The sequence below is a fragment of the Morone saxatilis genome, unplaced genomic scaffold (assembly GCF_004916995.1).
Source record: "Morone saxatilis isolate NCDOM2014 unplaced genomic scaffold, NCSU_SB_2.0 Contig6, whole genome shotgun sequence".
Taxonomy (NCBI): domain Eukaryota; kingdom Metazoa; phylum Chordata; class Actinopteri; family Moronidae; genus Morone; species Morone saxatilis.
The window spans coordinates 4003758-4029962 of record NW_023340206.1 but is presented as its reverse complement, the minus strand read 5'-3'; the positions used below and the strand labels follow the sequence as shown (position 1 = coordinate 4029962).

At 39.9% G+C, this 26205-nt stretch overlaps 1 protein-coding gene across 1 annotated transcript in view; it reads right to left on the bottom strand.

Moving 5' to 3' along the window:
- The window catches only part of LOC118339939 (rho GTPase-activating protein 6-like), an 80007-nt gene that overhangs the window by 17724 nt on the left and 36078 nt on the right, over positions 1-26205 (bottom strand). The window contains 1 exon segment of the mRNA XM_035677764.1: positions 2211-2370. Coding sequence (XP_035533657.1) covers positions 2211-2370 — 160 coding nt within the window.

Genomic DNA, 26205 nt, shown 5'->3' with positions numbered 1-26205 from the left:
AGAGAGAGAGAGAGAGTGTAAGAGGGGAGAAGCAGAGATAGGAAATGGTTTGGATTTTTGACGGATGGCTCCCAAAGCTGTACGGAAATCCCCCGAACCTCCAAACCTCCCCAGTCCAACTCCCAACCAGTTGTGAAACTGTCTGATGAACCTTTGCTTCTCCTCTGTACCGTCACACCCTCATCGCATCTCTCTTTCTCTCTCTCTTCAATCTGTTTTTCGTTCTTGAAGAAACTCAAGAAACATGACACCCGATAAATATGAGAAACGGCAGGGCTTTAAAGTCCACATTAGCGGTGCTGAAATAGCACTCACACACACGCTCTTACACACGAGTTGAAATATTTCCCTAGCAAGCACATGGCGGCCGTTAGGGGCTCTGGAATTCATAAGCAACACAGACAAGTACGTATTAAATCATGGTGGGGAGAGGTTTAACCTTCAGCTGGAATGCAAGGCCCTGGATAATCCACTGGCTGCACTATACTGCTGCTATGGCGGCCACTCCACTCCTATAGAGTGCAGTGAAAAAATGCTGCACACTGTGCATGATGTGCATCTGTGTGAGCATGGAATGACCTATTCCAAAAACATTTAAGTAAAGTTCTGGTTTACTGTAAATTGGGTCTGTTTTTGAAGTTTTGGCCATCCTGTCTATCAATTATGATAACATTATATTGAACCAAAGGTTATTGTCTGGGGGTCTGGAGACACAGGAACAGCACTATAATGAAGTCTGGTGGGGCAAGAAAGTGGTTCCCAAAAGGGGTTGAGACAGGAAAGCAGAAAAAGTATATCTCTGCTACAGGGTGGGAATCATCAGTGATAAAATCATGTTAGTTGAAGGTAAAACTGAAAGTGAGCGCACCCAGAATGTCTGCACAGGAAAACCGTGGTCACACATACCTACCACAAGAACAGCAGGTCAAGGTTTAACCAGAAAGTCGGTCTAATGCATTACAAAGGAGGTTTGCAAAGGACAGTTTTATTGTTTAGCTTTGTTTTCTCATCCACATAAGTCTACCAATGTAATTTTTTAACAATTTTACATGAATTTCACTCTGCTCATACTGGGGAGTTCTACTCAACATCTGACAATGGTTGTATAATATCCTGTGTGGCTCTGGGGGGAGCTTTCTAAAGTCTGAGAAAAGAACCCTGATGATGTCACCTGGGTTGTCTCAACCTTGGTCTGGCGTTTTTTGGAGCTTACTAGGGAGTAAAAGTCAAGATAATTAAGTCTCTGCTGCTCCCAATACTACTGATCCAACACTAAATCGCTGCTGGGGTATCGGTTTAAAATGGACCTAGTTGTATGAAACCAGATATTTCCTTTAAATATATCCCATTTTTGAATAAGTTTCCACTATTAGTATTCAATCTGATCTGTGAAGGTTATTAATTTGCCCACTTGTTTGCTTTAAATCAAGTGGGATTATGTATATTTTTCTTTTTCTATCTATAAACAGTGACGCATGCAGACATTTTTAGCATGGGCGGGCCCAGTGGGACACAAACCACCAGTTTCAGTGCAGTGCTCTGCCCATTTCTGCTATATCTGGATTAATTTGTTAAATTTTGTTAAACCCTTATTAACTTAATGGTTTGGTTTACAAGACCAAAATACAGTCGTTTAGCTTTTAGATAGGGCCGCAAGGACAAATACAGCCTGCTTTTGGAACATTTAGGACTTTTTAATAGTGAGTTTACATGGGGGTAAATGCACCCAGCCTCAGCTGCAGCAGAAAGGGAGTCGCATGCCGTTATGAAGAGAGGGGTCAACAGATACCGCGTCAAACAGGAAGCACGCGATCCCAATGTGAAGTATGGTTTACATCTAAATTCATGTGTTGTCACAACTTCCCCAAACATAGACCATACATGACTTCCCTTAAATGCACTTGAGGGATGACAAGAGGATGTGGTCAGAGGACCGAGCGCTGGATTTGCTTTATGGGACACTTGAAAGTAGCTGCACATGCTTACACAGCAAACCTGGGTTAAGAATATCAAATGAGAAGACATGACATATAACGGTTCCGGAGTTAATCACAGATGTATTTTGTCACAGTTAACAGTCACTTAAATGTCAGGGTCTTGAAAGTATGCTGAGGCAGTAAATCCCACCCATCCGGCACTAACAAACATAAAAATCATGTAAAACTGTTTAACTCAGGTCTCCAATATGCGTAGCACACACATACTCCCACCTTTTGGCATGGTTATCTGACATCCCAGATCATAGTCCTGGTGTAAACGGGTGTAGGCCACTTCCTGCAGCCTGGCCCTCTCCAGCTCCGACAGGCTCTGGATGGCAACTGGCGTCAGACGCACGCTCCGGCCTGACAGGCCGCTCCAGGTGAAATCACCCTGAGGTAGACAAAAAATAAAACAATAAGACTATCAGAACATATGACACTGTTTGCGGCAAATTCTCTTAATCCTGCATTAACCGATTTTTGTCCACTGGGGGGAGGCAGAAACAGTTGTTGGCTTAATGTTACATATCCTGCAGATACAGAACAGCATTAGCATTTATTTAAAGTCATATTTCTGTAGGTCTAACACTTATATCCAGTGTGTTCACCAGCTAATCGCTAAGAATGTTTGGTGCTGCTGTCTGTGTCTGGAAACGATACTGATGAGAGCGGTGAGACTCAACCAAAACAGAAAAGTTGCAGGCTTAAAGACACATGTTCCAAAGAACTGGAGGGAAGTGCAGAATTAGGTGATAATTCAAAGTGGGTTAATATGAGGGTTCATACACATAGCCATTTGATCCACTATTGATTGTATTGTAGTCCTTCTATGATTCTGGAATGAAAAGAAAACATTCATAGGAAAAGGTAAAAAAAGAAAAGGTATTAAGACCCTCTATTTATTCACACGAAAAGCTTTAGAAGTGCAGATCAGTTTTAAACTCACAGGGTTTTCATCAGGGCAGAAATCATTCAATTTAAAAGTAAAAATAAACTGTGGCCAGTCTCCTTATTTTCAATAGCACATTAAGGTTCCCTGGACTAAACCCAAGTAAACCCTTGGCCTCTGCATTCTTTGAGCAATAAAAAAGTATTTTTTTATGTGATTCTCATAGATGATGAGCTTGGGAGTAGATTGCATTAGTACAAAAATTACAATCCTAAAAACAATACCGAACAAATATGAAATGTCTGAAAAATACAACATATGTGCATGATGTACTTTTACGACATAAGCCAACCAAATGTGTAAAATACCCTACGCAGATAAACAGAAAGAAAAAGTCCTGTCTTTCTCTGAGGAGCAAGTGAGGACATGAAGTGTCATTGCACTGATGGATTTGCAATATGCTCTCCTCCACACGCATAAACTGGCAATAAGAATGCATAGCATATGTGTCAGAGGAGATGTGATCGCATATAGAAAAGCAGTCCGAGTCATCATCACCGTCACTCTTCAGCCACAGACAGGTTAACTTTGCAGCATTAGTTTAATCTGTGATCAAGGTGGACTTGAATTGAAGTGAATTGTAATGAATTGCTGGAAATCCAGATGCCGCTCTGGCTTTGATGAATATTTGAGTCATCTGAATCTCTGGTCATGCATTCCTCCGTGTCTACTGAGAGAAGAGGTCAGGAAGAGGGAGAGGTTAAGAAAGAGGGGGGGAAAGAGAGGAGACATGGCTGCAATTTATCTAATGCCTTATCCAGACAGAGGGCTTACAAGTATACTCTAATGTGTCTGTGTTTATATGATCTTGATTTTGTTCTGCTGCAAGCGGAGAGAAACCATTTTACAACACAGTTTATATCTTGAAAAAAAAATTATTTCATCACGTCGGCCCTTGAGTGATGTTTACTCTTCGAGTCTTCTAGAAGAATGGGTTTCCCTGAGACACAGTGAAGACTTTATGAAGAACTTTAGAACTTTGCTTTTCATGATTAGGCCTCTATCAACAATATTTTCTCGAAGTCATTCCTCCCGCTGACAACTCTCTTGTTATTTGACCCCACTTAGTGCAGTGAAGCAACAGAGCCATCATTCAGCTGTGGGAGGAAAACAAGATGTGGACACAGGCAACCTGGAGGGCCACCTGAGTGTGTGTGTGAAACAAGCCTGTCACGGGTCCTGCGAAAAAGAAGTCGCATGTTGCCCCCTTTAATAGAGCATTTTATCCAGCACAGCTGTTGTGAGTGTGTGTTTTTTTTGTCTGTGTATGCCATTCCTTATCGCTGGCTGAGGAAACCCTTCACCCTCCCGCTTGACCTCACACACAGCTTGAGGGGGGCGAACACATGCACAGACACACACATACACGTACACGCACACACGCTGCAAAAGAAAAGACAAACAGTTGGAAAAGTTAAATAAGAGGCCTCTCTTCGGCCGAGCTGGTTCTGCCCAGCAGGGTTTCTGAAGGGGATGGATAAGCTTCACTTCTTAAGTGTCAACCTATGGAACCTGTGGAATGCTGACAGAAGAGTGACGGGGGAAAACTAAATCCTGGTGTCACTGCTGGACTCTGCTAACAATGAGCTGAAAGCCTGGCCTGACATGCAGGGACGCCGATACAAATTTACAAACCAACACATTCTACAGCCAAGATTCTTGTTAAATAACGATGTATTAATTGTTATGTTTCTTTTGTTGACTATATCCTTTAAAGGGGTCTAACAGACACAGCACATCTCCAACTATTGTGTGTCATCTCTGATATATTTCTTCACTAAAACTTTAGAATCGTTTCTTAAAATGTCAGTGCATGGTCGAGTGCAGCTTGATGATAAGACTGCACAATTATTGCGGTTGGCCTTGTTGTCTATATGCACCACAATTCAGTCTAATTTCTCTTGGTAAAAGCTATCTGGCTAACAATGCAGATCAATTCTGTGCCTGCCAGAGCTCTTTTGCACGTGTTAAAGTTTCATACATTAAAATGTCAGCAGTGTTTTTGGTAGCTGATTGAAAAGAATATCCAAATTCCCAACCCCCGGTTTTGCTGTTCCTTTATTCATTATTAAAAATGTATTTAAATCTTGTTTTAAAGCCTTCTCCACACTGCCAGTAATAGCACCCTGGTAGGGAAATACTCTTTTTATGGCCTAAAAGTAGTCATATTTCCCCAAAAAAGCACTATAATGTCCTCAGTGCTAACTATGGCACTGAAGAAGAAGAAGAAGAAGAAGCCTCTGTCAAAACAGAGAGACGAGGGTGAGTATTGTTTTAGAAGCCTTTACATGGATGAAAATAACTAAAAAAGAAAGGGGAAGATGATGCAGGATATGTGGAAAGCTACAGATTTTAGCTTTAAATAAACTCTTTTTCCACATCAGCACTCCACTTAATGGAGCAAAAAAAAAACACAAAAAAAACACGCTGCTTTGGGATCCATTTCGGCCTTCAAGCATTCAGAGTCGACAGCCAAGTTTACCTAGTCAGACATCCAAGCCTGGCCTTAACAGCAGCAGACACAAACACAGAAGCTGATTGCCAGGGTGAAAAGTCATTTTGAGTTCATGATAAAGAGAGAGAAAGATTAATGTTTTTTCTTCGTCCTCCCCAAGTCATCCTCACCGCTCACATTTAGTAACAGTCATCTAATCAAGAGCTAATTTTCTCACTCTCAAGATAATGATGGTCAGCTGCTATTATATGCCATAGTAAATGTTAATCTGTTTGACTGTATCAGTGTTAATGAGCTACAAAGCACACATGGATGATATTTCCATTTCATGTTACTGGACCAAATTCATTCACTGCTCATGCAGACCGCTTACATCGAGCCGCAGTGCACCGTGACACTGAATGCCTCTGGAACATACAACCAGAGAATTCACGATCGTGGATCTCAGTGTGACGTGGACGCTTAGTGAGATGTAACACTGTTTGCATAGCCCGTATAGAGACAAATCTGCCATGCAGCTACTGTCACAGTCCTTTAACTCTGAATGTTTGTCTCCAAAATATAGCCGGTTGCTAAGCCTTTACGCAACTGCCATGATCTGTTTTCCTCTGTATGTATTAGAACTATCGAAACCTCCCGCAGATGATGTTTGCTGGAATGGCTGCACAGATCATAATCAGATAATCCCAAGTTTAACAAATGATATTTTCCACCAGTTTGCTGCACTTAATCCAATTTTGCATTAGCAGAAATGAGTCAGGTGAATATGTTTTGCAAGAAAAAGGAGGAAAGAAAAGGATTAGACACACGGAGTAAAAGAATGCAAAGAGTGATTTAGGTGCATAACTGTAAGGTAAGCTATATAATGTACAGAATTGGTCAACAATTATAACTTCTTTTATGAATATACATTTTAAGCATGGGATTCAGCATTTGTTTTGTTGTCGTTGCTGTTGCTTTGTGTTCACATCTGACAGATGATACACTGGAAAGATTAATGACTTTGATGACTGGACTGGCACCATACAGTTAGATGACTAATGCCCTTTTGACATGCAGTGCACTGCAGCATGTGGTTTCTGTTCTATTTCTGACAAAGGGACTAACGGCACAAAAAGCCACGGGCAAAAAGAATATGCCAGTTTCTGTGGCAACGCATAAACAGAAAATCAAAAAAGGGATGGGAAGTGAGAGAAATATTACTATGGTAACGCACCTGAAACACACAGATACACACACACACACAGGCTGTGGGACACTTGTTGCTGTGCAAAGCATTCTGATTTCAAGGTGAATAACATTACTGTGTGGACGGAAAGCCTCTTTGGATGATTTGGAATTTTGAAATCCTTGCATGTAGCACGTATAAATGTTTTTCTATAGAAAAAAAAAAATCTTAATGCCATTTGATTGTCTGGATCATTATTGTCCTTAATGACTTATTGACAGCACTATGCTATAATGTAGCCAGTAATAAACAAACTGGAGCGCCATGACAACGCATTGACAAAACTGTGTTATTACTGGTCTGTATTTGGTCATACACGTGACCGTATGACAGTGTGTGTATGTGCATACGCAGTATTAATGTGTGCGACATGCAAGATAGAGCAGGAAACAATCCCCACTCCTCAAAGAACACATGCATACACACACTCCCTTTAAGTGCTGTTGGGAATATAACCCTGTACAACAGTAAATAGAGACAATGAAGCAAATCCTCTTATCATGAAAAAAACAATCTGTTATAAAGCCTTTAATCCACTGGCTTGAGAAATGAACAGGGTGAAAATCCTGCAAGACACCAATGAGTTTTGATCTTAAAGAAAGCCTGTATGTAAAAAAAGTGCCAAGGCTGAAAGCAGTGAGCCTTATTTTTATTTTTATTTATTATATTTGTATTCTGATATATAGCTTTAACACAGCAATCCATTTCTGTGGTAAGGTGAAAGTGAAGGATTAAGTGATACATAATATAAGGCAACAGAACACACCATGGATGCTGTGACTCAAAAAATATTGTCGATAGCTAAAGACAAAATCAATGTAACTAAAAGATGGAACACCAAATTTTACAATGACATCAATGAAGAAACTGTATATGGATTAAATGACATTTGTAGCCAGAATAGTATTGACCAATCATGTTACAAGCAGGTAAACAGTCAGTCTGACCACAGCTTTTTATTAGCTTTTTCTTATATGAACATATCTGTTTTAGCCAAAATGTAACAAAAATCCGAACCAGCTCTATTCTCGTGTCCCAAGATGATGATGATTTTGCAAGCTATTTCAAGGAAACTCTAAAAAGATTGAAATGCACGTAGCACCAAAATTAAGATTTTTTTTTGGTATAAATCAATAAAAGACAACTCGTTCCATTGAGAATAAAATTGCAGTTTGGTCTAGAAAAACTACAAGGATTGGTCAAATTTGCAGAAAAGCTGCATCAATTGGACAAAATCTAACAGAATTCACAGGGATTGGTTGAATTTGCGTTGACTGTCGCGATCGCAACATCGCAACTTCCTGGAGGCACAAGCCTAAACATTAACCAGCACACAGAAGAGGAAGTTTTAGCCTGGATATCTGCTGGCTACATCAGGAGCCCCCAGGGGCTAAATCAGATGACAGACAATAGGTTCCAGGTTCTAAGTATTTTACAAAGAGGTATTTTCTACTAAGATGTGTACTTTACTCCAATCAATGCAACATGTTACCTCTGTTTATTTCCTGTGTAGTGATATTCTGCAAAGGTATCAGAGTCACTTAACGGTGAATAAAGACACTAAAGTAACATTCCAAAAGTCTTCACAGTGTACTTTTGGTTTGTTTTCTTTCCCTTTTGTGTTGCGGCTGCCTTTAAATGACCCTTGAGCAGAGTTTCTGTGCCACAACACTGATCCAGAGGAATGTACAAGAATTTTTTCTTCCTTTTTTGTCTTTTACAGGTTGGCTTCATGCATGCATGTAATAGATTGCTTTCGCTGACCTGAAACCTCCTCAAGGTTCACATCTGCTTGTAATTACTGACCTCCCTCACTTGTCAGTCAGTGCTGTTGGTGTGTGCATTTGTGTGTGTGTGCATGTTTGTACATGTATCTGTCACACACAAACGATTAATAAGCCTCTCCACCTGTTTTGGGTCGTCCCTGATGCTGCCTGAGGGGGAAAATAACCACCAAATTATTATGGATCCCTGTTATCCACACACAAAAGTTACATAAGCCAATGTGAAAGTAATTCAACGGTATCAGGCTTATCAGTGGTTGTAAAATGTGAGGTTATCATCGTCCAGTATGGGAGGTTATGCAGATGGAGTATTATGTGAAGAAAACAACTTGTTATGGTTGTAAAATTCATACCACCCATTCCAATGCAAAGAAAAGGAGATTTGCAGTTTTTTAGATAGCTTTTCCCAACCTGGGGGTCGAGACCCTCTCTAAGGTTCACCAGAGCTTCAAGGTGGTTCGCGAGGCATTGTTCTTAATTTTTAGGGGGTATAAGAAAACTTAATAATATACATGGTAGGCCTATATTTCAGCAATTTGGTTAATTTCTTAAGAAAACTATATTAAATTGTATTTCCTTTAAGTTTAGATAGTTTATCCAATTCATATAGATATATATCATTATAACAGAAATAATTATGTTAATTAGTGCTGAAATGATTAGTCTGTCTATTGATTAATAAATCCACCCAATAATATATTGTTTTTGATAGTAGATTAAGTCATTTATAAAGTAAAAATGGGAAACATTTGAACAAAGATTCAACAAGATTTGCTACTTTTACCTGTTTTATATCAATGTCAAGTAAAAAAAGGTTGTAGAAATCTAAAGACATAACAATGGGCTCTGGGAACGTGTGGCGGTCATTTTAAATCACATGGTGGACAGTGATTCAAACTTGAAAGCCCCTTTTCCACATTTGTGTTCCATTTAATGGAGCAAAAAGCACTGATTTGGGATCAGCTGCAGTCTTCAAGCCATGGTAGCCAATAGCAAAGCGTACTTAGTCAAATGTGGCACATATTGTATGGAAATTAAAACAATATTTACATTATGGTTACATGACTTGCATATGGTCTGGCCAAGAATAGGGGGCGCATAATAAAATACACCTCCATTAAATCAGTAAAGAAAAAAAACGCAGACTCAAAATTAAAATAAGTTACACAACTTTGAGGCAGAATCATGCAGAAGAGAACAAGAGTGTTCTTCAGAAGATCACATTCTGACAACAAAAGTGGTGTTTACTTCAACATACTGTGGTGATCATTCATCTGATTTTCTAAAAGGAACCAAAAGGCAACGCTTGGCTGAGCATAACCGTCAAAACAACTTTTTGTGTTGACTTCCACACTTGATTTTTGACAGTCATTGAGCAGTTACACAACTTAGTCCAACAATGCACAGCTTGATTCAGTTTAAAGTTTATGAGCCCTTGCTGAATTTCACAGTTGGATATTACGCACTATATGGAAGTTTATCATCTTTTTTATCTTTCTAGTTCTTGTAGATACAACGATCATTACATTTGCAGAATTATCTGCATAAATCAGACATTTTTTACTTGAGTTCAGCCATATTTCTTGATACAGTTAAAATATAAACTCTAATTTCTAATTTAGTTAGCAAATACGTGTTTGCTTTCTTTTTTTTCTGGCTGTGGGAGGGGACCACACATTAGCGAGGAAATACAAGATTTGAAAATTAGCACCAAAGCACTAATGTGTGGGTATCAACTTTCACTGCATATTGTTTTGCGTCTGCATTTGCATTTAATGAGGCCGTCCTGGCTCAGTCTCAAGAATGAGCAACTTAACAGTGTGTGCTCCAAATACCCCCCCCCCAAAAAAAAAAAATCATTGGCAGGCACATCTAAAGCCTCGGGCGAACTTCAAACATTTTAAAGACAGATTAATATGAAGGGCCTGCGGCAATAATGAGGCCCGACCTTGAAGATTTAGGATCTTGCATAATGGTTACATAAGCTGCAAAAGCAAAGAAAATCAGGTATTGTATCAACATCACAGCTGATAGTAGAGGGAGGGGTTGAGGTAATGTGTGCGGTTGGATATGTGTGCGCTAATCTGTGGATGGCAGTCGGACCACAGATCACATCCAAAAATCTGTCGGGGTATTTCTGTCTCAGCTGTCATTGGCAGACCGGTTTTATGTCAGAGACATTATAATCCTGTTTGCAACAACTTTATGCATCATAACCTCAAATATTTACACTATGTGCAGACATTTGAAGACTGTGCACAGCCCACGGTTTCAAAATTACAACCCCTTGCTGTAACTTCACAACAGTAGATATGACATATCTGCCATACTGCTTGGTCTTCTGTTTGTGTATTACTCTACGATGCTACACAGTTCGTCCTGTATACCTGAGAATTGTGGGTGAAACATCACAGCTTAAGTGTGAGGTTACACATTCAAAATGTTCATAAAAATGTCAGCTCCTGCTTCATATGAACTCATTGCTCAGTTAAAAAGTGTCTTACTATAAATGACTGCATAGAGGTGTGACATATGATCCTCTGTTCACAATAACTTGTCCAGAAACCAGTGTAAGGTAGAGTACAGCTGTGTTTAATATGCTAGTAATTGGCCCTCACCCTACACCTACTTTGCATTGCAAACCACTGATTTGCTTCAAATTCAAATCACTTGGGACATTCAAGGAGCCAGACTACAGATAGTCCTCTCTAAATCGTGCTTGTATCCCGATCCAGATTGTAGTTTAAGTAAGGGGGTTCTCAAAATCAAAATCAAAAAATAATTTGTTCCTCCCAGTTTCACAGTTTCAATTTGACCTTTTTTTTTTAAAGTGCCCTCTAACCCTGTGGTAAAGGTTGTTGGGGGCCATATATCTGTCATATAAATATCAGGTTTCTAGCAGTTAAACTAAATTATGTTAGTGAATCAATAAGCAATCCACATAGAATCTCATCTTTTGTCCTCCAGCATTTCATCTCCCTTTTTCTGTTGATAGCACACACACACACACACACACACACACACAAACCAAAACCTAGCCAAGTCCTATTAAAATTTAGACAAGTCAGTAAATTCTCCTCCTCTCTCTACAACCAGACTTGCCGACTGAGCTAATGAAGCTGGTTAATCATTACTAATCCCGTATGGAGAGTAGAGCACTTTTAGTGACTGTTGAATGTGTGTGCACATTGGAAGGTGGTGTGTGGATTATGTGTGTTTTAGCATAAATAAGTGGTAAGAAATGCATTGCTTGCTCCACTTGAACTGAGGCAAACTGATTATGGCCTGTAGTCAGCGGTGGAGACTGAGACGGTCCGAGCAATCAGCGCTCAGTCCTTGACCTGCATGCATGTGTGTGTGTGTGATTATGTGAGCTCCTCCAGGCCTCCAGTGATTTGAAACACAAATTAAGGTCACAACTCAGCGGTAGGGTGACCACTGCCAAACAGAACTAAGCAGATGACAATTGCGTTCTTTCAGCCACCAGAGGTGAGCAGGATTTCAGTCAACAGACACTTACTGTACAGCTGAAGGGATGGAAGGATTATTTGCCAGGAAAAAACAAGTGCCTGGGTGTTTTATTTTCGTCGTTTTTCATGATGATGGATACAGTTGGGTTTAATCATTGCATTTTTTCATTAATGTTTAATACAGGTACTGATTTTAGTTCAACAAATTGCAGACTTATTTGGTGTTTGGCATTTCAAGCTTCTTGAAAACTGGTTTTGCTCCAGTCAATCAGGAAATAACGTGTCCATAAAGTAACTGAAACTAAAACTCATTATACAGTGATTTAGTGACTGCAGATCATGCATTCATTTGTCTGTGTGGTCATCAAAACCAAAACTGATTCGATGGAAAGATTCACGCTACCCCACCCACACCTCCTTCTGGGTTTCCACCATCCATCCCAAGTCCACTGACAAAAATATGATCCTTCAATGGCCTCCGGATGTCTAAATCCTGTCCTTAGGTTTGGTTGGTGCAAACTGTAAATGTTACCAAACATTAAACCATCAACAAATCATAAAAGTTCCCAGTGCCCTGGTAGAAGCCACTGATTATACGAAGCTGGACCTAAGTATGGAGTAATTTTAGTGCCAAAAGTGGATAGTTAGCGGCAGACTTTTAATGCAGATTTAAAGCAAGCATAGTTGAGTGGAATTAGGCCTTGGATACAAAATTAATTAAATTAGTGTCCATAAAACATTGCCTGTAAGACAGAGTAGTTTCCCATGACTCTTACAAGCTTTTTCAGTTTTTGGACTATAACTAACCATTACTTCAATCATCAATAATCTGGGAGCCAGAGTTCAAGTTAACATATTCTACTTGCATATTTTGGTTGACCAACAGTCCGAAATCCAAAAATACTCTATCATAGAATACAAAGAAACCAGTAAATATTCACACTTAAGACACTGGATGAAGTGCATTTTTGGGGAATTTTTGCTTTAAAAAAGGGCTTTGTTTCAGCACTGTCCTCACAATTTAGTGGTCACAGTAGAATCTACATCTCACAGCCTTTTGCGGAAAACCAAGTTTTGTTCAGTCCCAGCTTCCTTATTCCCAGCTAAATCTTTACCATTGTATCTCGACCTGGCGCTAAATCAGTTATCTCTTATCCATTTTGCCTTTTACCCAACTGAATACCAAAAATTCCTGCATTTATGTGAAAATAATTGCAAACAGTTCTCATCTGCTTACAGTGAATGAACAAACATGCATTTGAGATAAAGACTGAACTGGATACAGTTATGGAGTAGAACTGCAGAATTTCAGTTTGTCTCCAATAACACAGATACACATTCAATACATACTGTATACAGTAGATTGTGTGTGAGCACTTTATCTGTCAATCAGTCAAAATGGTTATGTAAGTAGCCCCATGGGCATTACTTTCCCATCGACATTTTGCAGTCTGAGCACTCTACTATGTCGGCACCGTGAGAACGGGCTCACACACACACACACACGCTTCGCAGAAACAACTCCCAGAGAAATATTGTGCCACTCCATCAATCCTGGAATGTTAAATAGATAGATTCAGAGATTAGAACTGGCATCTGTGCCAAAAAGCCGTAACACATCGGGCCTCAGATGTAAAGAGGGAATGCGACTTATGCAGCCCCTGACTCGCTTTCTCTTATTCGCCACAACTGTGATTAGCAAAATCCAACATACCAGGATACTTGCAAATGCTGGCAAGCCACGTTTTGGCAATTAAATGTCAAAATATTTCAGGATGAAGCAAAAGTGTATATGGACACACACACCTATATGGACAAGTCAGAACTAGACAACTTTGTCCCCATACTTCCTGCTGTCCAGACAGACACTTGACAGCTATGACACTGGAAAAAAAAAGGCAGAAAGCCCTTTTTTTTGAGAACAGATGTGTGACTTCAATACAACCAAGTGTTTCCAGAGGTGTTAGTAGATGTCCCAAAGCACGTCGTAAATTCAAGAATTTCTGCAACTAGTGTCATTAATCTGTCATTCTTGTAACAGCTGCTATCTTCTGAACACTTTTTTTCCGCCTCTCTGAAGAGCTTGACGTTTTTCTCTGCTTGTCGAATTTCACGACAAACTTGATTTCACACAGTCTGGCTGTGGACGTTTCAGTTGAAGCACGTTTTTTTTGCAACCGTGGACTGGGCCTCCTCCTACTCCTCCTCCTCCTCCTTGCCCAAGAAGATTTCCTCACTAAAAACGTCCAACCAAAGAAACTTTACATGTGTGGAATGTGTTGGCATCTTTTGAGGAAGTGGGGTTACAACTGTCACTTAAGATAAGACTGACTTTTGAACCATTTCAAAAGCACATCCTCAAATTGGAGTCTGTATGGACGGATTCTTGAGTTCATCTTAGCCCTTTCTTCTCATACAGATCCAAACAACTTCCATTATAACATATCAGAGTACCTCTCGACCTTTATTTTTTTCATGGATGTAAGCGTGTGCAAGATTATATGTTGATCCTATTAGGGAATAGTTAGTTTATTTTCCACGTCAGTGGTGAGAACATGAGCCGCCAAAAGTACAGCACATTCCCTTGATTTTTCCCCTCTGTGTGCTTCTTCCACCGTATCCATTTAACACAGCGGGATCAGAGTAAAGTCTCCATAAGACTCTTTATTTTCCACATGGGTGCCAGACCCCCTCATTCCCAGTTAATCCTGTGAGGTAGTTAAAGAGCGGGAGGATTATAACCTGCTGGTCTGCTCCTCAGAATCCGGATGATGTTGATGATGAAGATGACAGAGCTGCGGTCACTTTATGAGACACATGGCAGCGTTTTACGCACAACTTAAGTGCATTGTGTGCGCACGAGCCACGCATTTAGTCGCACACATGTTCAGGAGATTGCACACGTATGCTACACTTGTGTTTGTGTTTTCCAGATGGTTACTTCTTCATTCAGAAGATAACCGCCACCCTGAAAAATATAAATGGTAAAATAGTCCTGTCTTGTGAGTTCGACAATGATGCCTTCGTCATGTCTGGTCAAAGCTGAGCGTAAAGAAAGCTGCCCCTTTGTTGTTGTTGTTGTTTTACAGTCTGTTTACTTGTATTTTCACATGACAATGTGATAAATGTGTTCCACTTTATTTTTTACCCCAAACAACTCAAGGGCCCCCTTTTATACCCCGGGGCTCGTCCTGCAGGAGGAGGTGGTCTGGACTGACTGCAGCTTCCGATGGAGATTGAGAGTCTTCAGTGACTGGACTGGAATGTGTGACCGGGCTGAGGCACGGCAGATTTCAGCCCCCAGGGGCTACTGATGGCTTAGCAACTAAAGAGTGCTTTCTTCATGCTTAATGCTAGTAAATGCACATCATGGGCTTGCATCTGAACAAAGACTTTTCTGTTTTTGTTTTCATTCCATCTCCACTGAAAACATTACATCAAATAAAGGATAAATGTCTGAAAAATAATATTATGCTCATTAAATCACAGAATTGGGCATTTGGTTAATGTTTTCATATTGTAGCATATTGTTTATAGTGTATAATGTGTGTAAATCTATATTACCAAAAGAATGCCATTGTCAATCATTGGATGCTTGAAAAATATGTTTCTATTGGACAAATTGGACTAATATGAGCATTTATTTTGTGAACGCACTGAAAAAAAAACTTGATCAGTGATTTCTGCATTTGCCTTTTTTTTAAAAAATCTGTGACTTTATCTGTTTATTTTCAAAAATATAAAAATAAATTGGAGGAAATGAATGATACAAAAAATCGGCTAAAGAATTGCATATATAAAATGTATTTTGCAAAGCAAACTTGATTTATGTTCTTAACTTACTAAGAAGAAATCTTATGGGTTATTCTCATGATGAGATGATCTTATTCACTATAAACTCTGATGTTCAGCAGCTTCTTGCAGGAAGAAATATTACTTTTGGCACAGTGTGACATACAATCTAGTTGAAAATGGTCCCTTTTTAAAAGGGAATTTTGTTTCTATGAAAAGGGGTAAAAACTCAAAAAAACAATATACTGTAACTGAACCAATATGTCCATGAGCTGACTATTCTCAGCTGAATTTGATCAATAACAATATGATGTAAACCATTCAAAAACAATGAGCCACTTCACATTAGAGAAAACACTTCAAAAGTAATTTAAAAAATGTTTAAAACCATCAGCCTTGTTTTAGTCCAGGAAGTTTTAGCCAAGTGTAACTTCCTGGAGACCCACGCCACACCCATCACTGCCCAGCGATGCTTTGTTCTCTCTGGACACTGGATGTGACAATGTATGTGTGTATGTGTGCATGCATTTGTGCTCGTGTAACACGGGTCATAGTCGGGTCAGCTGGTCTATTATTGATTTCCTAGCGGAAAGAACGAACGCAGCACTCCAGTGCCGCTGCCCTGCCCAGCACACCAACCAGCCTTCAACTGACTGAAACATGTGTGTATGAATGTGTGCCAGTAAAGAATGCTATGAAGTGTTAACAATAATGACTAGGTGTAGAACACTTTAAACAGAGGGCGATAAGTGCTAATGGGGTGTTTAATTAATATGGTATACTACTTATCACCTTCCCACTGGCACTGCTCCATGAGAGTAATCTCAAACAAAGTCTGTTTCTCACTGGGTCTGCTAAGTGTAGGTTTGATTACTGGTGAGAGTTAGGAAACTAAACTAAACATATATATACATATAATACGATCCAGCACTGAAACATGATGACAACAGAATCATCCAAAATGTGCCCAACGGTCCTTTGCTGACACTTTGAGTGAAAGTAAATGCCTCAAATTATTCCACAAAGAGAGAACTTTGAAACGGTTTAGGGACTGTACAAAAATTATTAGGGTAGGGATTGGGGCTGAATCTTACATTCGACTTTTTAGGGAAAACCCTCCCTGGAATTCCTTACATTTGCTTTGAAAAAAAAAAAACTCTATTGATTACTCAACTCAGCCCCAAAGTCACTCTATACTGTAGTGTGATTATTTTATCTCAGAAAAAATGTTGAAAATCTGAGGTAACACAAATTTAATTGTGTACATTAAAAAACATTTTTCTCTAGGTACTTTAGGTATTTTGTTTTCACAGTAAAAATAAAAATTTCAAAATTAAGTCTAAAGCTACTTGATCATGGATGTTTTTTTTAACTTACAACATTGAGTTAGCTTTACTTAAAAAAATTTATGTAATCATGTTTCAAGAATTGAAGCTGCAACGATTAATCGATTAATTGTCAAATATTAAATTAATCGCTGCTTGCAGATTTGTGGCTGCTGAGGAGCTTCAGCACCCTAATATTTTTACTTCACCCAGTAGAACAGCCTAGGTTATGCTGCACATAAATGCATTACATAACAGGTCTATGTGATATATATTCTGTTATAATGCAGAATGAAGTAAATGTGACTGTTGGTTAGTGAGAAAATAATGTTCAGTCACTAGCTACAGATGTCTACTGTTTCTCAAAACTTGACAATGAAGGTTCTAGCTACTAACTGTCACCTAGAAAATTAATTCCTAATATAAAGACATGATTGTTGTCCTCTGCATATGATAAAATGCACATGTATATAGTCCATGATGTACACAAAAGGCTTTTTTTTCATAAATCTCACAAGGAAAATATTAAATAAAAACCAAATCCCCTGCCCAAAACAGACAGACTACCCACTTACTTTAAGCAAAAAGACAAAAAACGTCACCCTCCCCATTTTCTGACCCCTTTTCATACACTTCCTAACTTTAAGAAGCTCTAAAGCCTTTATTTGTCTGTTTTCTATCAGACTATTGAAAAAAAACATGAACAATTTCAATGGCATCTGGTGACATGTCATTAAATGACTAAACGAAAATGGATTTCTTAACTTTGAAAGATTTTTGATCATGGTACTGTTTTCCCTTGAGCTACTGCACTAACTGAATTTATTTTTTTTTTTTATCTGGCACAGAGGAGAGTGATATTAACACAAAACATCTTAGTGGCTTCCAGGGACTGCTTTCACTGTTTTCATAAAAAAAAGTCTTACTTTGGACACTGCTATGTGTAGATGCCAACTATCAGTCAACGCAGTGTTTATGAGTTACCACGGAACACTGAAGTGGGACCATTTACAAAGCACACGGATAATTTCCCATTTTCTTCCACCTGTTTTGCGAAATAAACAAACCACTTAGATAAAACTGAAAACACATTTTTCACAATAAAAAGAACCTTTGTGAAGATTTGTCATGGGAAATGACAAATAAAAGGAGATAGTGGTTCCTGGAACACATGCTGCTGACTTTGTTCCCTTACCCAGCATAACTTTGACCTTCAAATCCATCAAAGATTGCAAGGCGATTAAGAAGAGACCAAAAACCTTTCTTTCTGCTTTCAAGTGTCTGTTGTTTTACCGACCACAAACATGAGAATTTGGTTTGTCTAGAATACCACCTTCAGGGAGGAACAGGATGAACACACAATGGCTGCTTCTTTTCAAAGCGTACAGTTCACTCGGAGGAAGAATTCGTGACCCGTCTGCCACTGTCGGCACTTTGAAATTCTAGTAAAAGCGACAAAACGTGCAAAAATACACAAGACCGTGAAGCTAATGTAACAAGCGCCGACGCGCTGACTGTGGCTGCATGAATGAGTGAAGATGCAACCTTGCAGAAGTGAAACACGGCAAAACACAAACACTCCCTGATGGGTGGAATTATTTCACCCACTCATCCGTCAATCGGCATGTGCAGGTCCTTACTCAGTGCGTAAGCACATGTACACACACACACACACACACACACAGGGAATTTTCCTGTTTACATACTCTCATCATTTTACTATAAACCAGCTCACATAGTGATAACGCACCCAGAGGATTTCCCATTGGTTTAGCTTTTTCATTCAGTCTTCCTTTATCGTTTTTGGCTATTTCTTCTTTTTTTATTCATATTTTTGTGCTGCAAGAAGCTAAATGCAACGCCAACCCTCTGCTTTTTTTCACAGCTCTTAGAAAAGATGCATGGCAAAAGCACACCTTTATTAGAAAAACTGTCAATTCCCATTTATACATTTAACAATTTTGAGGGTATCCCTGTACATATGGAGGTATCTGTGACTTAAATGATAAAATAGCCACAGTTTCCCAGAGAGAAAGTAGACAGAACGGAGGGAGAGAAGGAGTGGTGGAATATTAATAGACTTTAATAGACTGGAAGGTAAACAGTGAGTGTGCTACAGTGAAGTGGGTGTGTGTGTGTTCGCATGCACAGGCCACTACATACTTGTTGATCCTTGCATTCCAGTGGCAGCCTTGAGAGCGGCTAATCCAGTCTTAGTCAAAGGCCCCTTGAACTCCTGGGTCACACTCCATCACACATACTCACAAGTTGTGAGTTAAATGCATGGGCACACACATTAAATTGGTTTTCTCCTGTGTGCGAGTGTGTGCATACCAGGTGCATGAATGCACACACCCGCTGCAAGTATGGTGTCACCAAATGCGTGTTATTCCTGGCATCATCTGTGTTATTCCTCGTCTGACTCGGATATTTCCTTCGTCGAGGGCCAACGAGATGTCACCAGACTGGAAATTTGACTTCCACCTTTATGTCTGTCATCGTCTGTCTCCATCTGTCTGGCCTTGATTCTATCTGTCCATTGATCTCCACATCTGTCTGTCTTTCTGAGTTTTTTTCTGCTCTCCATGCTTGGCAAACAAAATCACTAATGATCAATGGAGTGAGAAACATCGGGCAGGTCACGTACGCATGCACTCATGCGTACGATCAGCTAATCTCTGACATGCAGCTATCGGCATGATGACGCTGACTGAGAATTAAACTACATCTCAGCTTGTGGCTACTTGTTCACGCTCATGTATAAATATAACTTGGTGAGCTGCCTTGAAAACCAGCATTCTATTCTGGCGCTGAGGTTACCAACATCTGCATTAGCTGTATTGTGTCTACTGTATACTGCATATGCTACATCACCATATCATGCTCTTCAGACTCGGCAAGTGTACAACACACATCAGACCAGAAGTCATTCATTCCAATGGACGGTGAATGACGGACAGTAACAGAACCCAATTTTAACTTATTTTCCAAATGGAAAGGTTATTATGCTTATATTATATATGTTATTTTTATAATGAGCCAGTATTCCAACCCATTGCATCCAGGATGAATCATTATCAGGGGGACTCAGGAATCATACAAATACTTGACATTTGCCATTCATTGCTGGACCAATTCACAATTCATGAGAGCCAATCTCTGCAAACCAAGCTTTGCATTTTTGGTCCCCATAACTGCTTTCTTTCATGCTGTTGTGGTGATTTTTTTCCAATTCCATTAAGAAAAAAGAGCTCCGCTGAACTGTTCCAGCGGCGGGGACTGCAGCAAGTTGTTCGTGCAGAGTTAGTTTCATTTAGTATAATTTCCCGATGATACTGACATTATACAGTATAATTTAAAAACAAAAAGCTTGGTGTGCACCGCATTCATCATTCGATGGGGACAGTAACAATGCAATATCTTATTAATTGAATGTTCTCAATGTCTTAGAAGCCAAGACATTGATAACAGTGAATACAGCAAAGATTAGATGTGAGAGCGATGGATATCATGAATAAGGTAAACAGTTACAATGACAAATAACATGCACTGCTGCACTAGAAAAACTTCATGGAAGCTGTCATTTCTACAATGCAAAGAAAGAAAAACCAATAAAAGTAACCCAAAACTGTACAGAGTGACTGAAGCTAGTGGAACAGCAGCTAACCCTGATGCTCCTGAACCAGAGCTCCATCATGCAAATGATAATTAGATCATCTTCCATCAATCCACTGTATGCTTGTCTCATGAACTCTTTCGTTATTTGATACAAAGACATCCACTTTGAGGTCATACAGTATGTGGCACAGACTGAAACACGAGCACACAAAAACACATGCACCTTGTTAGAGACAAGCACTCCGGGACACACTTTGCCCCATGCCCTTTGACCTTCAGAGACACACGCTGAAGCAGTAAAACAAATGACACGATGCTTGATGCTCGCCTCACATTTTTGACCTTTTGTAAGATCTTCCTGGAAATTTGTAACCCCTACTAAAGGATTTGTAGACAGCCTCAAGTGTGCAAACATTGCTATTCCTCTTAAGACTGCTATGAGATGCAAATTCACTGTTCTTGATCCAAAAATGTTCAAGGCCGTGAAATGGATTCTGCTGAGATTTAAAAGCTTTGGCTAGTTCTGGCATAACTGTGTTGCTAAGGTCAACCAGAGAGCAACAGCTGTCTGAGGTGTTGAAAATATGAGCAGAGATTTCTCCACCGGACAGCACAATCTGTTCTCATTATTTAGCATCTAGTTCTGCTTTGTGTGCATGACTCATGTGTATGTATACATCCATGTGTGGCTGTGCGGGTTGAGTGCAAACATTGGTGCGTGTGAGGATTACAAAAATCTTAATATCCAGAATGGTGGCCTTGAATTAGTTCTGTTTTGGTTCCAGTTCATTACAAGGATTTGCAGCACAGGCAAATCAGGGAGAACATGCTGTTATGGTCCTTTAAAATTCCCAAACTATGATGTAATAGTTTTGTGCTTCACACAGCAACATGGTGATTGACATCATGCCCTCATAGCTTTTACACAAACAGCCAGGAAACATGCCTAACCTTTTCTTGAACCTGCTGACCAATTCCCTTAAACTTTCCCAGAAGAAAGAAACACCTCTGGATGAAGTCATGACGAAACCAGGGCAAGAGCTTCAAGCTGTAAATCAAGCTCCTTAAAACATCTAGAGCACATATTTTGCTCAGGCCCAGAGAAAGACTCCTGCCTCTGGTAGCACATCTCCCCCAGGCAAACAGTAGATCAGATCTTGCCAGAACTTTCTCCTCTGCGTTTCCTCCGCTCTGTTTTCCCCCGCAGCCGACGACCATCTCCATAAAAAGACAAGTCTTGGGAGGGCGGACTTCTCTTTCGCTGTTGATAATAAAACAAGTGCCTTTCCCTGACGGGGTCTAGAAAGAGAAACAAGGGACGAACGGGGTCTTCATGACAAGCCAGAAGTGAATGCAGAGGAATGTGTGTCATAAAACATGACATACATGATAAGAGGTCAACAAGCCCTGAGCAAAGATAGCTGACCTGAAAGTAGGATTTTGCTCAAACAGAGAAAAGGGAGATTTTTCCCCCTGACATTGGACTGACAGGCTTTTGTAATAAAACCCAAAAATTCATTCAGTATCTGTATGCATTCCCAGCTGCTGCAAACAAAATGTCCTCTCCTGCTAAGTTCTCGCTTTGGGTCAGCATGTGCTTAGGAAAACTTGTGATCAATGTAAATAAACTCGCTGTGCTGATGAGTAAGAAGCCGCATGGATGGTTGATGCCATCCACCCACACACACACACATCCATGCAGTCGTTAGAGCACCAAGAATGGGCATTCACTAAAATTCTCTTTTAGGTAACGCTTAAAATCAATAAAGACCTATTCATTCATCCATTCTGTAAAACACATCTTTCAATTTGCCATATGACTGAAGGCTTTTTCTGCCAGCGCTGTTTGTACTAGGAGTGGCATGGGAGTAAAACAAACACACCTACCGCAGTAGAACAAGGTCACACACATCAGCAGGTAAGGAGGCGACAGTTTGTTAATTAGTGTTTGCTCTCAGGATTGTGCAGTCAGATAGGGAGAACAGTGGCAGGAAAAAGGAGAAATTTGAAGTCTGAAAACAATGGAGTCAAAATGTCAAGAGAAACGGCAAAAGAGGAGAACAATCAGAGACAAAAGGGGGTGGGGGGGTGCTTGTCAAAACAGGTAGCCGCACTCAGGCTGACAAGAGTCCCTGGATGGCTCGAAGAAGACAGAGCAGTTTGGTCAGTGACGAGAGACACTCAGATAAAGAGATACACAGTCGAAGATGAAGCCAACGATAGTGGAGGAGGGTAATCAATCATTTCATCAATACTGCCTTTGTTTTGCTCTCTCTGTCTGCCGTGTTACTACTCAGCGTTAACCACAGCAAGGGTATCAATCCGGTAGAGTGTGAAGCTGATTAGAAAATCAATTGCAAATCGTTCTCAAAGCTCTTTTCACACTCAGATCCTCTTCAGGCTGAACTTTTAGTCATTTGATCCATCAAATGCACAGTTGGCAAAAGGATGCAGCGTTGGATTCCGAAATAAACCCTACATTTGAATGATAGCCAACTTTAAAATGTACCAGTTGTACACACAAAAACAATGTTTCAAGACAAAGACAATCATTATTTGACTACTGGCAAAGGCCTCCGCGCTGGCTGGCTCCTCTCCAGGATTGACTCACTCACATCAAACTCCTGTATTCTAAAAGGTCCTTGTTTGTTAAATTCTCTGTTGTCATTATGTGACATCCAGACAGCATATCACTTCACAGTGCACATGGCCTACGACTCAACTTCAGTCAAGAACACTAAGCGAGTGGAGAACATTGTTCTAATGATTATACAGTTGTTCTTACTTATGCATGTCAGGCTGCATGAATCCAGTCCTTTCAGTGAGAATTTAACATGTGGAATATTAAATTCTTTCAGAAACAGATTAAATAAACCACCTTGTTTAAAGTGTCAAACGCTATTAGTGTCTGTTTGGATGAACTGACAATCTCCTGGTGCAGCGTACATGACTTACACTTCCTAAATGAATTAATGTGATGATTCATAATTTGTTCAGTCGCTAAATATAATGAGTTAACAGCTCATCTGCGGAAGCTAAATCAATCTACAGGGCTAAACAAACAGTTTGGTGTGTGAGTTAGGGCCCACACAAACCATTCAGTTCAAGCAGGTCTGCGTGATATGGAGAACTGTGCAGTATGGAATCCTGTTAGATATTGCCATGGTAATACAACATGGAAAAGTATATTGTGTATATTAGAAGTAGGAATTAGAAATCAGATTCATCACTAACACTGTAGTTAGTTCATTTTACACACTACCATGGCATCTATGCTTGGCACTGCTGAACAGGTGACTACAGACATTCATGGTTCCCAGAGGATGCATCCTGGTGACTTTGGTGAACCCAAAGCACGACCATGAGGTTACGCCATCATCTGCACATATTAATGACATTCCCATCAACCTCAGCTGTACTTTCTGTTTAGTGCTACCTAGCAAATTAGCATGTAACACACTAAAATAAGGTGAACATGGTAAACATCTCAAAATCAGCATGTTTGCATTGCCATTGTGAAGAGGCTAGCATCCTGACATTAGCATTTAGCATATATATATACACCAGTAATCAATCGCTTCCTGTTAATAACACAGATATTACGGCACTGATCCTGACTGCCTTTACTTCAGTAGTAAGACAGACTTTCGTCTGTTGCTGCTTCGTACTGTTAGAAACATGTTCCAGGCTATTTTCAATGTTATTTAACACCAGATAATAAATATATGTGCATTCACTACAATCCTACTCTAATCCATCCACAACTGTTAAGCAACAAGTTTGACATTTCTGTGTGCTCATTCCTTAAATAGACAACTGCACGGGTTGGGTGGCACATCATGGATTTGAAGCAAAGCCAACCTAGTAGTGATTCTTTTCCTTTTTTCTGATAAACCATTGTATTAGGAATGATTTGTTCCTCCTGACATTTTTATCGCCTGTGCAACTGGTGAATCTTGCCTGATGACAAAATGGTTGCCTGTGTGTCATTTTTAATACCATGTAAACCGGTAGTCTGTAATACTGGACAACAAATTCCTCTCCAGACAGGAGCTGAGCCATCAATCCAGACTGTTATATGTTATCCCTGATAGTTTTCTATTAGTACAATGCCTTGACGCCATAAGTAGAATACATTACACGTCACTACAAGTGGAACAAATGCACAGCGGCCTCAAGGGGGATTAAACGTTTACGCACTGGCAACCGCGAGGTGCTGTTACACATCTCTTTCACTTGCGTTCTGGCTCTCTTTCTCCGTCTTCTCCATCACTGCGTGTGTCTCCAGTCTGGTAACCTAGAATCTGAAATATTCATCTGCCCTGGCAGGAATGACGAAAGCCCGCATTTGTTTATCATTGGCCGACGAAGAGCTGCTTGAAGGGGTATAATCCTCCATTAACACAAATACATTTTGCTTTGGAACTGCTTCTTTCTCATATTTTAACTGCATTCTTGTACCAAGTTCAACTAAGTGTTGAGGATTTATGAGACAGCAATGAGCAGCCTGGCTGAAAGTCCACTAGTATTTGATTGTGATGCAGCATTGAGACATAAATCTTGTGCCTTTACCTGCTGCTTTTTGCAATAAAGACGTGGTTTAAGGTCTTTGAGGAAAGATTTCATATATTTAGAATCAATAGATGCTGTCTGAATGGATTTCTTACCTTATAAAGCCTCCACAAAGGAGATTACCATGCTTGACTTCTGTTTAGACACATTTTCCAGTGCAGTCTTTTACAGCTTGGCAAAGTCAAAAAGTGCACACCCCAGACTTACTTTGCTTGATTACTAGATTTTTTACTGCTTGCTCATGAAATGTAGAGTATCAACAGAAACTTTGCAGACGTGTTCACATGCCTTTAGCACACCCACGTACTCATAGTGTGTCCTCATGAACCGGGAAAGGCCGGAAATCTGACGAATCGAAGAGCTGCGACACTGTCACAAGGCCAAGTGGAAAATCCATTCATATTGAAGAAAAGGCATGACTTTTCATCAGATATCAAACCAAGCAAAAGTGACACTTAAGTTTCATTTAAAAGAAGCAGTTCCTGCAATGACCACAATTGGCATTAACATCACCCCAGCTACCTATTCCAGTTACAGTTAAAGAAAACCAGCAATAATTCACCCTTTAATGGCTACAAGAGTACATTTCTAGTACTATTTATTTATTTTAAAGTTAGTTTGTTAGATGGAGCCCGGTATAGATACATTTATTAACAAATATTTCTGTCACCACTGTCTTTGCATACATGCCAGAAAGTAATAATTGCTGCTTATCTGAATCTATCTATCTGAGCTCATGGTTGCAGACTAAGCAAAGTAGCCCGCATGTCCTTTTACCTTCACCTCCACCTCCACCAGTTCTTCTTGGGGGATCTTGGACCATTCCCAAGCAAAGTAGAATATATAATCTCTCTATTTTGTTTTCTTTGTCTGCCCCAAGTATCCTCCCAACTGGACTTAACTGGAATACCTCCACAGGGTGGCATCCAGCAGGAACCACAACCCACTGTATTCCGGCTGACTCTAGTCCCAAAGTATGTCTGAGCTCCTCACCCTGACCCTAAGGGTGAGCTTAGATAGATAGATAGATAGA